The sequence below is a fragment of the Emys orbicularis genome, chromosome 9, assembly GCF_028017835.1.
Source record: "Emys orbicularis isolate rEmyOrb1 chromosome 9, rEmyOrb1.hap1, whole genome shotgun sequence".
NCBI classification, from domain to species: domain Eukaryota; kingdom Metazoa; phylum Chordata; order Testudines; family Emydidae; genus Emys; species Emys orbicularis.
In genome coordinates, this window is record NC_088691.1 from 43957448 (window position 1) to 43972794 (window position 15347).

The window sequence follows — 15347 nt, forward strand, 5'->3', positions numbered from 1 at the left end:
TCTCAGAAGAGCGTTAGAACCTGGCCAGTGAGTGACTGAGGGTCAATTTGGTTGAACAATGGGTCTGAAGCATCTCAGTTCTTCCAAAGCAACCTACATTCTAACTGGCCCTTCCGTCTCTGCTGCCGCGAATTTCCATCTGTTCAGCTCAACTCAACACTGGGGACTTTGCCCGGGGAATGAAAATTACAAGATCAAATGAAAGAGAAAAAACATCATCAACATTTTGCATGATCAAAGCCATTTAAAGTACCACTTGCCGAAGCGACTGAACAGTTTCAAGCTAGCTTCGTCGTGGACACTGGGTTACAACTGGGGCTGAACTGGAGTCCGTTTGCAGAGCCCCAAAGAGCAGGAGGGAAGTCCACACTTGTCATCAGACCCTGGGAATGAATGGGAAGCCCTCTATCATCTGATGATGGCCCTGCTCATGATGACCGATGTCTGCCTTCTCCATTCCACAGCCGTCTCCTTCCACTGTATCTCCTCCGGAAACAATGCCAGGAGCTGACTGCACAGGGGGGCAGGCTCTGTAGTTAAGACATTTACCTTCCGTCTGCTGGAGTCCCCAGGGAGACACAAAAAAGATTCGTAAATTGCCAATAAAGAAAGGAAAAAATGAAACAAATCCCAGCAGGACAGGATGTCCTCACAGCACCCAGCCTGGGAGGGTGCAGCCCCTGCAGCTGGAGCTGGGCTTTGAAGAGCCAGCATAAAACTCCCAGCAATGCTGTCTCCACCCCTCCCTGGCCAGGATGAACTCGGGGTGGTCAGGGCTGGGTTCTGGCACCGCTTGGGTTGTCTAACTCGGGGGCAAACTCCATCATGACCCGCCGAGCCAGTGGATTTGTGCTCTTGAGAAGCTCTGCTGCGGAGGTGCGAGTCCCGGGACTGGCCTTGCTGCCTTTCTTCTGTAGCAGGGCCTTGAAGTCTTCATTCCGACTGGAGGCTCTGCCGGGGCCACCCCCTGCTGGGGGGGACTCGCAGGCCGGGAGCCCGGCTGGGTTCTTCACTGGGGAGTGAGAATTCTGCCTGCTGCCAAAGGCGTCTCCTGGCTCCTTCCAGCCCAGCAGCTTCCTCTTCGACCTAAAGACAAAAGAAGCCTGTGGTTGGCGTGGCTGTGGCGGTGTGTGCCAGCTCCTGAGGTGGGGGCGCTCACAAAGGGGCATTCCCCACAACCCCCAGGCAGGCGGCTGCATCCCACCCATAACTGTGGTTTATGCCTGACCCCCAGACATGTGGCCGTGCCCTCACTGCAACCCGGAAATGTTCCAGCCACTGGAAACTTACGTATAACAGCAAATCCAGCATGGCCAATCAGTGCCGAAAGATGCAGAACCCAGTTACTTCACTGAGCTCCATGGCATAACAAAGAATATAATCATAGAATCATAGAGAATATATATACACATCACCGAGAATAGGCCAAATTCACCCCTGGTGCCAGCCCTTGAAGTCAGTGGTGCTGCTTTAAGTATGAATCTGGCCCAACACTGCCTGCAAAGGACTCTCAGGCCGGTGAGAGGTCCTGGCCTGGCAGCTCTGGACCCTGACCCTCTTCCCCCTGGATGAGGAGAGCAGAGGCAGAAGCAGGGAGTGCTAAATTCTGCCATGGTGCCACCCTCCCGCTCGTCCCAGTGCCCGGACTAGGAGGGGAGGGGAGTTCAGCCTCTAGGTCACTTGGCACATCCAGTGTTTGGCCAGCAAGGGAGACAACTGGTGCCACTGGTGATGGGGGGGATGCGCTGTGGATAGCAGGAACTGCATTGAATGCACCCACTTCCCTTCCGAGAGGCCACAGAGCAGCCAGCAGGTGGCGATGACCAGCGAGGAGCTACAGACTCCCCAGTCTCCGGGTGCCCCACAATCCCGCCAGCACAGAGCCGTCCAGCTCCTGTGACAAGCCCTGGCTACCTGGCAGAACTGAATGGGGCCTGGCCAAAGGGCTGCTGCCTCAGCCAGTGCAGACAGACGGGAGCCCTGGCCTGGTGCCATTCCCAGGGTCATCTCTGTGGCTGGGCCAGTCCCAGGCACAAAGGGCTCCTGGGGGCACAGGGTGAGACTCAGGTTCCATGTCTGGTCCTGTGCTGAGAGCGGGACAGGAACACAAGCTCTGAAATAAAGGCAGCTGGCTGCCCAGGGCTCTCTGTGGAGCGCCGCCCAGCGTCCTGGAGAGAAATCCGTCCAGGCTTTAGAGCCGTGTGACGGTGCACTCTATATAGTTTTATGAAAGTATGCTGATGAGTGTGAATATAATGTAACTAAAATATACTTCATGCAAAAGGTCTCTTGTAAGGTATCATTACAAAGCTTATAATCTACTGAGTGTGGTCATCCTATTTGTATGTATGTATCATTCTTGTATCTGAAACTAGAAATATGAAATATAACTCTGAGGGCCTATTGTAATTATGCAAGATGTGGGCCATTAATGGTGGTTTGGAATCTTGATGGTTCCCATCAACCAGGACAATTGACTGTGGATGGCTCTGTTTGCAGGCCTTCCCGTGAGTCAGGCTGGGAGGAATGAAGGCTTAGGATCTTACAGTGACATGTGATCATGTCACCTGAACTGGAATCCATCTTTAACCTGGTGTTTTTCCATTGAGAAGGAGGTGTGGGAACCCAGAGGGAAAAAGGATTCCCGCATTATGCAAAAGCTATATAAGTGGGTGGAACAGAACAAAGGGGGGTGGCCATCATGAGAAATCCCCTAGCTACCACCTGAGCTGGAACAAGGGCTGTACCAGGGGAAAGGACTGTGCCCAGACTAGGAAGGCGTCCAGTCTGTGAAAGAAACTTATTGAAACATCTCTGAGGGTGAGATTTTATCTGTATTGAGGTTTCTTACTGTATTAGATATAGACTTGCATGTTCTATTTTATTTTGCTTGGTAATTCACTTTGTTCTGTCTGCTATTACTTGGAACCACTTAAATCCTACTTTCGGTATTTATTAAAATCACCTTTTACTTATTAATTAACCCAGAGTATGTATTAATACTGGGGGGGCAAACAGCTGTGCATATCTCTCTATCAGTGCTATAGAGGGTAAACAATTTATGAGTTTACCCTGTATAAGCTTTATACACGGTAAAATGGATTAATTTGGGGTTTGGACCCCATTGGGAGTTGGGCATCTGAGTGTTAAAGACAGGAACACTTCTTTAAGTTGTTTCAGTTAAGTCTGCAGCTTTGGGGCACATGGTTCAGACCCTGGGTCTGTGTTGGAGCAGACTGGCATGTCTGGCTCAAGAAGACAGGGTGCTGGAGTCCCAAGCTGGCAGGGAAAGCAGGGGCAAAAGTAGTCTTGGCACATCAGTTGGCAGTTCCCAAGGGGGTTTCTGTGATCCAACCCGTCACACCAGCCTCTCGATGAGCAACGGGCCCAGCATCACCAAAGTGGCTGGGGCTTGCTGCAGAAGACCCCGAGTGCCCTGAGACACACAACTAGAACCGGGGTGCCATGCCACGGCCATCTCTCTTGTCCTGGTCTGCTCAGGGCACTCAGTGCTTGGGGTGGGGGCCAGGCCAGTAGCCCTGGAGACAGAGGGGCCTTGTTTATCCTTGGAGCCGGGACTGGCCTCACCCAGATGAGTTTATCTGTATTCAGGCTTGCTCAGTCCTTGGCTCTGCAGAGACCAGCCCCAATAACTGGGCTGGAGACTCCCAGAGGCCAACAGTGGGGGGCGGGGAGGGATAGCTCAGTGGTTTGAGCATTGGCCTGCTAAACCATGGGGTTGTGAGTTCAATCCTTGAGGGGGCCATTTAGGGAACTGGAGTAAAAATCTGTCTGGGGATTGGTCCTGCTTTGAGCAGGGGGTTGGACTAGATGACCTCCTGAGGTCCCTCCCAACCCTGATATTCTATGATTCTATGGTGGGTAAACACGACGGGGGTGGGGGTTTTCCATTCACAACGTGGGCTGGTACCTGTGGATGACGGTAAATAGATCCTCTGTCGTACGGGTCGTCACAAATACATCATCATCCTCTTCCACTATCGACTTGGCTGTTTTGTCACTTACTAAATTCCTCTCATCAGCTCTGAGCTCCACGGAATCGCCTAGACAGAGGGAAGAAGAGCCGTGAGCTGGGCTTGCTGAGAGCAGGATGGAGGGGAATGTCCCCAGCGTGGCGGTGGCCTTTCCCAGGAGATGCGTGGAGTCAGCCCGTTGGAGCAAGCTGAGGATACCTGTATCCATATGTGTGCCTGGCCTGGGCACCCCAGTAACCTGGCTCTGCACATTCCTGTGGCTCAACAGGAGCAGCTGTCCTGCCTGCCTCCCTGGGCGCTGTGACTGACCAGATGGCATGAGCACGCAGCTCCGCTTCCTGCACACACGCACCGCCTGGGAGACACCTGGGCTACAGTGAGACTCAGGCAATGAGCAGGCAGGGCTCTGATCCTGCAGTCCTCGCACAGGCAGCTCTGGCTGCTGGCCATGGGAGGTCTCAGGCTGGGCGTCCCAGAGTGCCCTGGCCACATCCTGGCATGGGTAGCTTCCCACCTTTATACTCCCTCTGGGGAACGCACCCCACCCCGCGTGGGCTGTGGGGAAACGCGGCAGAGAGGAGCCAGTCGCTGCAGCCAAAGGCAGGGCTCCTCATGTGCACAGAACTCGCTGCGGCACGGCTGGACATTCTCTGCCCTGTGCTCACCGACTGTTTGTCCAACCCCCCCCCCCCTTCCTCCCTCAGCCTCACTCCACATCCGCCCTCTTACCCTCCCTCTCCCTCCCAAGTAGCTGAACCCTTCTTGAGTGCACCCCCACTTGCTGCCCTGTCATGGGTCACTCTGCTGGGGTGTTCTGCCCCTTCCCCATGTCTGCCCTGGCTAATGGACCATGAGAACTGTCTGTGATGCTGTGTCTGTACAGCACCTAGCACAGCAGGGCCCGTCGACACCATTGCAATGGACATGTTAGCTAATAAAACCCCCTTCCCCTCCTCAGCCAAGGGAGCCTTCCAGTGCCCCTGGGGCGGGCAGGCCAGGAGAGACCGGCTGACAGGAGCCCAGCAAGCCAGTGCCAGGACCAGGGCTAGATTAGTCAGCTGCTACCTGCCTGCCGGCACTTACTCCACCCTGCCCTTCGGGGCAGCCCACTTCCCTTGCAGACACGTTCCTCTCTCTACCGGGTCTGTTACATCTCTGGGCTAGTCAGCAGCTGCCATGCTCTGCCACAGAGGTGGCTGCTTTTCAGGGCTGGGTGGGGTGACCCCTGTGCAGCGGTGTGGGTGGAGCTCTGGGGTCTAACACAAACGCTGTCGAATGGTGTCTGGCCATGCCGCAAGGATGGTGTCTGGCCAAGGCTGTGCGCCCGGGTGTGCAGTGAGCCGTGCAGAGGCAGCAGCCAGACGCCCCGGCTAGCTGCACATGGCAGTGATTCCCAAGCCATGCCCGGGCTGCTGGGGGGGGGCAGAGCAGCTGTGACACTGACCTGCGGGAATCTCCCCGGGCGTGGCAGCAGCTGGGGGGCTCGAGTTCTTCCCCATGGCCTCGGGTGATGGCAGGTAGTCTGCGTCTGGGTCGCAGCAGCTGGTGTCCTCGTGCAAGGTGATGATGGGGCTGGGCGTTAGCCTGGGATCCCCCGGGCAGGCTCCCAGGTGGGGTGGAGGAGGGGTGAGTGGCAGGTACAGCACACTGGGCTTCTTGGGGACGGGGGGTGGGACTTTGGCTTTCCTCTTCTCCCCCTCGGGCCCACGGGGGGTGCCACTCCTCTCCGGCTGGGCTCTGGGCTCCTCCTCCAAGCTGCTCTGGGACAGTCGCCGCAGTCCTGAGAAAAAGATCCCTGGGCAGCCCTGGGAGGGCTCCAGCGGAGAGGGGGGCTCTCCGGGGCTCCTGGCCTCTGGGCTCCTCTTAGGCTTGGGTTTCCGAATGACCATGTAGATGTCCTGCAGCCCCCTCTCCTGGGCAGAGATGCCCTGTGGCGTGGGTGGGGAGGTGGGAGACGCCAGGGGAGACTCCTCCTGCAGAGGCGGGGGCTTGGCCATGATGTTTGGGGGACGTTTGGCCAGTGGTGGCTTCTCTGCAACGGGCGGCTTCGCTTTCCTTCCCGGAAGTGGTATGGCGTCGCCCCCATGCTCCTCGGCGCGGTCTGGGCTGTCCAGGTCATCCTCCGGCTCGGACCTGCTGACAGAGCGCAGGCGCACGGACCTCAGGTCCGACTGGGTGACCACGGGCATGACGGGCTGGATCGGGCTCGTCTTTGGGCCAAGCTTGGTCCCGAAGGTGGAGTCTGAATGATGCCTGCTCACCTTGGTCTTCCCCTTGAGTGAGATCTTCAGCCCAGAAAGGTCCAGGTGCGTCAGGGGTGTGACGGGCAGGTCGAAGGAGAGCCGGGACTTGGGGCTTTTTTCCATGGGCGATGGGGGGGGCAGGGACGACTTCCTTTCGGGCACCAGCGGCCTCACCCTGATGGTCTGGTGGGGGGAGTGCCCGAGAATCGCTGAGGTGGGGATGGTGGGTGTCAGGGTCTCTGACTGGCTGGAGTAGCCACTGGAGGGGGACATCAGCCTCGCGGGCCGCCCTGGAGAGGAGATCTTTAGCTCCACTTCCGTGGAGAGCTGGGAGGGCGTGGTGGCCCTGGAAATGGAAGGGGAGGGGAGGGACTCGGAGCTGCCCCGGGCCTTCGTGCGTTCGATCACTGTGGTACCCGTGGCAGTACTGGAATCGGACAGGGACCGGTAGGGATCGCTAGCTTTCCAGTCTGTGAGGCACCAGTGCTGGGAAAAATGCCTGCCGTCCAGGTCCCTGGCAGGAGGCACTGCTGTGTTACCCTGGGTGTCCGTGGGCACCATGCCATGGCCCTGAGGATCTAAGGGGAGACAAAGGCTCTTGGGCCGCAGCTCCTTCGGCAGCGCTGTGCCAGGCTCTGCGCTGAGCCCCTGCCCGTCTTTAATCAGTGAGACGCTGCGCATGGGGGGAGACGGTTTCTTCTTCGCCTTCTTGAGAGAGATGCTCTTGGAGCGGCGCCTCCGCTGGGCATCCTGCTCCACCCCCAGGGAGACATTGTCCATGCTGGTGCTGCCCTCGGAGCTGACGCTAGGGTAGCTCAGGGCGTAGGTCCCGCTGCCTCTTCTGTTCTCAGGGTAAGTGATGTCCACGGAGCAGAGCGAGCCTGAGTCTGTGGGCACAGACAGCGACCTCTCGCGGAACGGGCAGGTCCTGCCCCCCAGCTCCAGCCGGGAGGGTACGGCCTCCTCTGCGCTGCTGGCCAGGAAGGTCACCTTGGCCTCTCTCCCCTCAGGCATCTGGCTGCTGGCAGCGTTCAGTGGGGACTCTGGAGCAGTGCAGGAGAACGCATGGGGCCCATTGCTTCCTGGCTGCTCGTCTTTCGCGATGAAGAAGGAGGCCGCACCGTTGCAGCGCTCAGGCGAGCCCAGGGCTGGGGACCTCGGGGAGCCACCGGGCGAGGGATACGCTGCGTCCTCCTCAGCTGGGCTCAAGCAGTTGAAGGAAGCTGTGTTCCAGGGAGGAGAGAAGGTGGTGTCCTTTGGCCCGTTGCAGGCAGGGCTGGTGCAAGCCGTGGTTGTGCTCTCCATCCTGGCAGGAGGCTGGTAGCAGCGCACCTGCAGGCCTCCCCCAAGGTCACTGAATGTCTTTCTCAGTGGTGCTGCTGGGGGCTGCGGGGTGCAGGGCTGCCGGGGCACGCTCTTCCCATTTGCAGCCTCAGGGACAAAGCTGCAGGAGACTGACTCCCCGATGGTTGCGTGAGGCGTGAATGTGGGGCCGTTGCTGCTGCCTGCAGGGACAGACACAAGGACAGATCAGCGCTGAGCGAACGGCTAGTGGAGCTCCGGCCGCAGGACGGGCTAGTAAGCTGCACACTCACCCACTGCCCACGGAGAGCCCTGGGAACGACATTCACACCTATCCGCACCACACTCGGCAGGCGCAAGTCTGCGCGGCACCCAGAGCCCCGGCTGGCCTGCACTCTGACCCGCTACCGGGTGTCAGCGTGGTGCTGAGCTCTGTCTGGCCTCTGAACAGAGCGAGAGCTGGGCCCGCCCTGAACAGAGGAGACCCTCCACGCGACAATCTCCTTCTTGCCATGCAAGGCGGGCTCAGCCATCTGCAGCATCAGTGCCCCACTCTGCACAGTCCTGTGTTCATGTAGGGGAGGGGTGGTACAGGGCAGGCAGGGGGATGGATGAGCTGGGGTCAGGGCAGAGGCTCTGCAGAAATCAGCCTGGGAACCTCTCTGTCCTCCTGTCCCAATAGTGGAGCAGAGACCCTGGCCCTGCTAGGTCAGCTGCAGTGGAGCCAGTGTGGAAGGCCAGGGTTCCTGTAGGAATGACCCTGTTCCCTGGGGTCCAGGCAGACCCTTAGGGATGCACCAGCTTTGGGACCTGCATAGAGGGTTCCCCTGGGGAGGATCTGACCGGCGGGTTCCAGTCTGGACAACCTGGCTATGCGGGTCTAAAGGCATAGCTGGTCTAGAGCTGTGCCCAGCCCTTGCCTTGCAGCAGAATGCGTGGCTGGGGACTGCTGACTCCCAGGGAATCAGAGCCACTGCTGGAGGTGGTGGGGAACAGAAGTGGCCCAAATCCACTGGGGCAGAGAAAGCGAATGCTGGGGAAAGCCAAGGGCCCTGCACTGGCACCTGCAGCTTATCCCTGAGCATTAGGAAGGGGCACAGGAATGAACCCCCAGGTGCCCCCAACATTGCAGATTTAACATGGCTGGATGCAAGCCCCCTTCCTGAGCGCAGGCTTTGGCATCGCTTCCCTACCCCAGGGATGGGAGAGCACCCACTGTCCGGTACTGTCTGCTGAGCCTTGCGGTCCCCCGCGGTGAATCCACGCAGGTCTGCAAGTGCCAGAGGGGCTCCCCCCAGCCGGGCCAGAGCAGGGGCCTTTCCAACGGGGATGAGGGAGGGCAGGAGCCCTGATAAAGGCATCACCCCTCACTTTCTGCCCCCACTCCTAGGGCGGGAGGTACTTCACCCCACTGGTGACACCAGACTCAGAGTCCCTCCTGAGTTAGCTGTTCAGAGCTCCTGGCAAAGTGAGACACCCTCCTGTGCTCTGCTCCCCGCTCATCCCTAGAGCTTTCAGGGCAGAGCTCCCCGCACAGCACAACAGCACCTGGGCTAACGAGGGGCCAGGCCTGAGAAGCGTGGAGCAGCCTCTGCTCCCAGTGACAGCTGTGCATGCAGCACCTCGCAGGACCGGGTTCCCTGGGTCAAGCACACGGAGCCATGTAGCTGCTGCTCCCCCAGGGACTCCTCGCTGTGACCCAGCAAGGGCTGCAGGGCAGGAGCTTCTCCTGCCCTGGACTGGCTGGGGGGGTGGGGGTTTACAGCTGCAGTCAGGTTAGGGGCAGGATCTGGCTGGGCTGAAGTCTCACAAGCTGTTCTCACCAGGTTCTGGCCAAATCCAGCACCAATGCTCTTCTCAATGCATCCCGAGCCGTGGGGTGGGGAAGTCTGATTGCTGTCTCCCCAGGCTCCTGTCTCTGAGATGGGTCCCAATCCCAGCCACAGCTTCCTCCGGGGCCGGGCCTGGCCTGGCCCACACAGAGCCCAATGTGGGTGGGGTGATGGTGTTATCATGAGGGGTGTGGGGAGCAGGACAGGTCCCGAGACCCAAGGAGCCTCCCTTCCCATGGCTTGCAGCATGCCTCCTCACTCCTGACCTGCTGGGTGACTCCCGCCCTGCGGCCCACAGCACAGCTAGCAGCTCCGTCTGGCCTCTCTGGAAGGTGGTGCCAAGGCCTCTCCCCTCTGAGCTGGAGTACAGGCCAGCCGTGAGTGATCTCCCATCCCAGAGGAACCCTCCCGCCCTGCTAACTGCTGCCCAGCCCAGCCCAGCCAGCAGCACCAGCCCTGGTGGTGAGCAGAGCCAGGACTGGACTGGGCTGCAGCGAAAGGGAATTCTCTGTGCCCAGGCTGCAGGACACACCCCATGAGGTTCCCTTGGGCTCCCTAGAACCAGACAGTGCTGCTGGGTGGCTCGCAACATCCTGCTCTGGAGTCATGGAAGAGGCTGGACTCCAGGGCTGTGAGGTGCAACTCTGGGGAAGAAGCTGCTTGTGCACCAGAGATCTAGCTGTCATTTTACCTCCGCTCCCTTCCAAGAGCCAGTGTGAACAGAGCCCAAATTATCCCTAATCGCTTGTCAAGAGAGCATTTCACAGAGTAGCTGTCAGGAGCGTGAGCCCAGAACAAAAGACTGGCTTCCTGGCAACAGCTCCCCTCACACTCCCAGCAACTGCACTGCCAAATCCAGCAGGGAGCCGGTGCTGCAAACCAAGGGCCATCAGGGCAGCAGACCCTGAACTCTGTCCTCAGCCTGGGCTCCCCAGGGCTCAGATCCGAGAGGAGCTGCACACCCACCTCTTCCGGTGCTCAGCACCCTCCAGCCAGGCCCCTGGTGCTCACCCGGGGCACCCGCACCCAGGGCCCTCAGAACTAGTGGGCATTTCAGAAAACGGTCACACGGCAAGGCCCAAGCGAGGCCAGGAATCCCACCCTGGGCACCTGTTCCAGCCTCCTCCACAATGGACCAGCCAGCCCTGCTCCCCAGCTCAGGGTGTCAGGCTGTAGCTCCTGGGCTGGGGCAGCCAGGGGAATGTAGGGCATGCCCCTGGAAGAGGGATTCTGGCTGCCTGGCCTCAGAGCTGGAGATGGCTGATCAGATCTCTGAGCTGCCCAGCCTGGCCTGAGCTCCCTAGGGTGTTAAACCAAGGCTCTGAGTGGCCCCGCCTGCAAATGAGGGCAGCCTGCATTCGGCTCTGGCTGCACGGCCCCTAGCATGGCCTGGGGACACCTGCCCTTAGGAGCCACGTTCCTGGCGGTCTCTGAGTGCTCTCTAGCCTGGGACAGGGGGAGAGCAGCCGTACAGTTGTTGTTGTCACCTTGGTCTCGCAGCGCGAGGTTAGGGAATCCGATAATGGTCCGTCTCCGCCGCAGCGTGGACTTGGGGTTCACCGCGGTCTCTGTGTTAAACAAGGAGTGCCGCGCACTCGCGTGCCTATCAAAGTGCTGTCCTGTAGCCAAAACAAACACACTGTACATGGCAGCAAGCAGGGGGCATGGAGAACGCCCAGCCCGGCCCTGGCCCGGCTGCTCAGGCCACGTTCTCCCTGCATTAACACCCCAACTCACTTGCATAAGCCTGCGTTGCACTGGGGTGAATTTGGCTCTTGGGGTTAATAACAAAGGGCTCTGCCCTTTCCCCTGTGTTGTTCCCGTTCCTACGTGAGCTCGAGGGCTCTCTGCTGGAGCATGCAGGCAGCCGTGGGGCAAGGGCCGGGCAGGGAGGGGGTGCCAGGGTTCATGAGTGGTGTTTGGGGAGGTACCAGGCATGTGGGGGGGGGGCAGGGGAGTCACACTAGGAAACTGCAAGCACCAGCACAGCAACACAGATGGTGAGCCACTGTCCTGGAGCCAGCCAGGCTGCAGGGCAGCACATGTGGCAAGGTGTGGGGACACGCACAGAACAAGGCGTGTGGTCACATATGTACATATTTACACGTGTGTGAGTGTGAGGCAGACACATGCTGCTGGGTACAGCGTTTTGGGCATGTGCTTGGGACGCATGCCTCGGTTATGAGTGACATACTCCAGGGGAGTCCTACGGGTCACCCACATACTGTCTGCCCACCCCCACTCTGCTTTCGCCAGGAACTCCAGACAAGCCGCTCTGCAGACCTGTCACTCAGCCAGAGTGTGTTTATGGGCATTATCTGGAGGTGCCTGACTCTCATGGGCCCCACTGCATGGCCTCAGGAGAGGAGTATGAAGACCCCCCAGAAAGGCGCTGACGGGGCAGACACCAGGTCACAAGCTGCAGGGCTAGAAACCAAGGCCTTGTCCCACTGGAAAGGGCACTGCTGGCTCCCTACGGCATAGAGCTCAGGTGTGTATTGGCGAGCGGCCCTCACACCCATTGCTGGTTCGGAGCGCTGGACTTTGGGGCAGGCGCCCTCACCCCATCTCCCCAGGGATCACACCTCACCTCCTGATGGCAAGCCAATGTCCATTTTATAATTGCCTGCTGGACAAAGGGGGAAGGTGGTCAGGCCAGCCCCTGCTCTTTGCTCTGGGAGCCAGCCCTGGTGGCCTAGGGCAGGCCGCACTGGGCGGGGGAGGGTCACTCTTGGCCATGGCCAGGCAGTGCTGCCTGAGGGGGGCTGTGGCTGCCAAGGGCCAGCAATGGCAGCGCCAGAGAAGTAGGTCACCCCTGGTGTGCAGCCGTGTCCCATCCCCCCTGCCTGCCCGTGGCTGTCCAGGAGGCTGAGGGCTCGATGCCAGGATCAGGTTGGCGCTCAGGGAGAGGGGCTGGTTAGCAGTGAGACGCAGGCCTTTGGAGAGAGATGGCGTGATGGATGGGTGAATGACTCCTGTGGGGCCTCACACATGCTGCTGGGCAAGCCAGCCAGGGGGAACACGGAGACAACGGAGATGTGCTGATGGAGACACGATGTATCGGAAGCCACCGAGACCCATCCCCACCCTGCTTGGAGACCCTGGTGCTGGGCAGGAGGGCTCAGGAGCAGTCCAGTGACAAAGGGCCAGAGACACGCTCAGCGGGTTCTCCCCATAAGAGGGGCTCTGACCACACAGCTCAGAGCCCCCTGGGCCGGGCGGAGGGCCTGGCTCCAGGAGTCCGATGGGGTGTGAAGGGAGGAGTCAAGGGGCCGAGCAGGCTCCTCTGGGGCTCCATACAGGTCTCGTGTGGCTCCAGCCCTGATCTCCAACAGGGCCTTATGGCAGCCTGGACACTGCTAGGGAGGGGCAGGCGCCTCACCAGGCCAGCAGGAGGGTGCAGGGTGTCACGTTATTGATTTGAAGTGGGACCATATAGAACATGGTTGCAACCAAAGTCCTGTAGTGGCACCAAATCTTGCATAAAGGGGGGTCAAATGAGGTGTCTAAGACAAGGTTATGGTTTGCTGGTTATGATTATGCTGTCTATATGTGTGTATCAATTTTGTAGTTGAAGTTATGAATTGGCACTCTCAGTTGGGTCCTGCCAGAACCGCATCGTTACAGTGGCGTAGTCGTGCTTGGATCCACAGAACCAGGTCAATTTAGCTTTGGGTCAGAACCCCACGCTATCCAAATTTGAATTTTGGTATTGAGAGCTTTGTTGGTTAAAGATCAGTGACCATGAGCCAGAAAGCATCAGCAAAAGCAATGGAACTGCAAGCCCTAATGGACAGCCTGCAATTTAAACATGAACAAAAACTGGCAAAAATTCGAATGGAAGAGAAACAAGCCTTGGCCCAGCTGGAGAAAGAAGCTGATGAGAGAGAAAAAGAGGCTGATAAAAGAAAGAAGGAGGCTGACGAGAGAAAGAAAGAAGCTGCTAAAAGAGAAGAAAAAGCACGTAAGGAGCTTCTGGCTGCTGAGGAGAAAGCTCAACAGATGCAACAGGAGACAGCTAGACTCCAGCTCCAAGTCAAAAAAGCAATGGAAGAACAGCAGAAACCGTATCCTCTTGAAAATCCAGTTTATAACTATGTTGATATGTGGTATTACTCTGGGCAGTTTTCTGTGTTTAACCAGTTTTGCTATGGCCATGGAGAGGGGGATTCTAACCTGGTGGGTAATAGCTGTTTGTCTGTGCAAGAAAGCAGTGTGTCTGTGAATGGAGTTTCTGAATGTCTATCTAATGTCTCAGAAGTGAATCTGGAATTAGATCAAGCACAGAAAGAAATAATTGGTCAGGAAAATGTTTCTCAGGAGCAGATTAAAGTAAATGGTCAGGTGGAAGCCCTAACTGAGGAAGGAAAGAGTAGATTTTTGATGGGTGAAATATTGGGGGCTAGTACAGCTTGTAAAAGTGAACCTGAAAAAGGTAACTGTGATTTGCTAAAAGTAGCTCAGTGTAGTGAAAAGAGCAGCAGTTTATCTGTTAGGAGTAGCTGTGTGTCTGGTAAGGAAGAAGGTGTCTCCAGCTCTTCTTTGTCTGTGGAGCAGACAGAAGGTGCCTTTCAGCCTGTGATGGTTGAAAATAGTGCAGTTGTCTCAGAGTTGGTTCTGGATTCAACTAAAGCCCAGGAAGGGAATGGTCCTAAGTTTGTGTCTGCTGGGGAGAATGGAACTGTAACTAGCTTGCATCCAGTTAGTGTCTTAGCAAAATCCCAGAGACCAGACAATTCTGGTGCTTGTATTTTACCTGTTGCTAATTTGTGGTTGGAAAAGGGTGTAGCAACTCTGTCTAATCAGGGTAATATCCTAGCCAGGGTACAAGGAGAGCAGAAAGATTATTTAATTGTGTTACCTACTGATGGTGTGGAAACTTGTAGCAAGAAGGAAAAAATTCCTAAACTTGTGTGTGGCAAAGGGAAGGAGAATGCTTCTAACCTTTTATCTAGTGAGTCTATGGGTTTGCCTGAAAGGGGATTGTGTAGAAATCTGCCTGATGGGCCAAAGGTGATCCTGAATGTAAGTAAGACCCAGAAAAAGTCTGTTGCTGCTCAGGAAAGTGTTCCTTTAGAGCAAGCCCTAGGTGAAGAGGGTAAGGGCAAAATTTCTGTGAAGGCTGAACTGTTACTTAGAAAAGCTCCTGGGGAAAGGAACCCTCATGGTAATCTGTGCAAGCAGTTTACTGCAACTGAAGGGTGTGAAAGTGATTTAATCAAGAAAGTTTCAGTTCCTAACAGCCAGAAATTTTCAGTTGTGAATGGATCCACTGACATTCCTTTTGAAAGATCCAGCGTGGGTAGCTTTGAAAAGGTCTCAGATGGAGTAAAAGCTGTTAAGAAAGTTGAACAGTCCTATAACCAAGTGGCTGTGTTTGGCCAGCTTGTTGGGGAGACAAGGTTGTTGAGAGAGGAATGTCTCCATGCTGATTCTGTAAGTGAACAGACTGTGTCTCTGGTTCAAAGGGAAAACTGGGTAGCTGAGTCTGCAGAGCAGAACAGCTGTGTAGTTAATCTCTCGAGAATGCAGGGGATGGTAAGTTAGGGTTACCATACGTCCGGATTTCCCCGGACATGTCCGGCTTTTTGGTACTCAAATCCCCGTCCGGGGGGAATTGCCAAAAAGCCGAACATGTCCAGGGAAATAGGGAGGCAGCATAAGCCAGGGTCTGCCCGGCCTCAGCACGACCCGCAGGGTCTGCAGCGCAGCCCAGCCGCCCGGCTACATTGTAGCGAGCTCGGGCAGGGGAAGGGGGGCCACAGCCGTAGAAGGCAGTGAAGGGGCCGCTGCTGCCCCCGGAGGCCGGGCAGACCGCGTGCCCCAGCCGAGCCCGCAGGACCACGGGAAGGCCGGGCCCAGCCAGCGGCTCGGGATTCCCTCACGGGCGGGGACTCCCTGGCCACTGGGGGACCCTTCCTGCGGCCCCGTCACCCCGCACGGCAGGAAGGACGCCACGGGGCTGGGAGTGCGGC

General features: G+C 57.5%; 1 protein-coding gene across 1 annotated transcript in view; it reads right to left on the bottom strand.

The window, feature by feature from the left end:
* Positions 1–770: 770 nt before the first annotated feature.
* Positions 771–15347, bottom strand: part of NHSL2 (NHS like 2) — a 163646-nt gene continuing 149069 nt past the window's right edge. Inside the window, exons 5-8 of the mRNA XM_065411228.1 lie at positions 10860–10991; positions 5440–7743; positions 3932–4064; positions 771–1086 (exon numbers count right to left, since the gene is read on the bottom strand). Coding sequence (XP_065267300.1) covers positions 771–1086; positions 3932–4064; positions 5440–7743; positions 10860–10991 — 2885 coding nt within the window. The remainder of the gene's footprint in view (positions 1087–3931; positions 4065–5439; positions 7744–10859; positions 10992–15347) is intronic.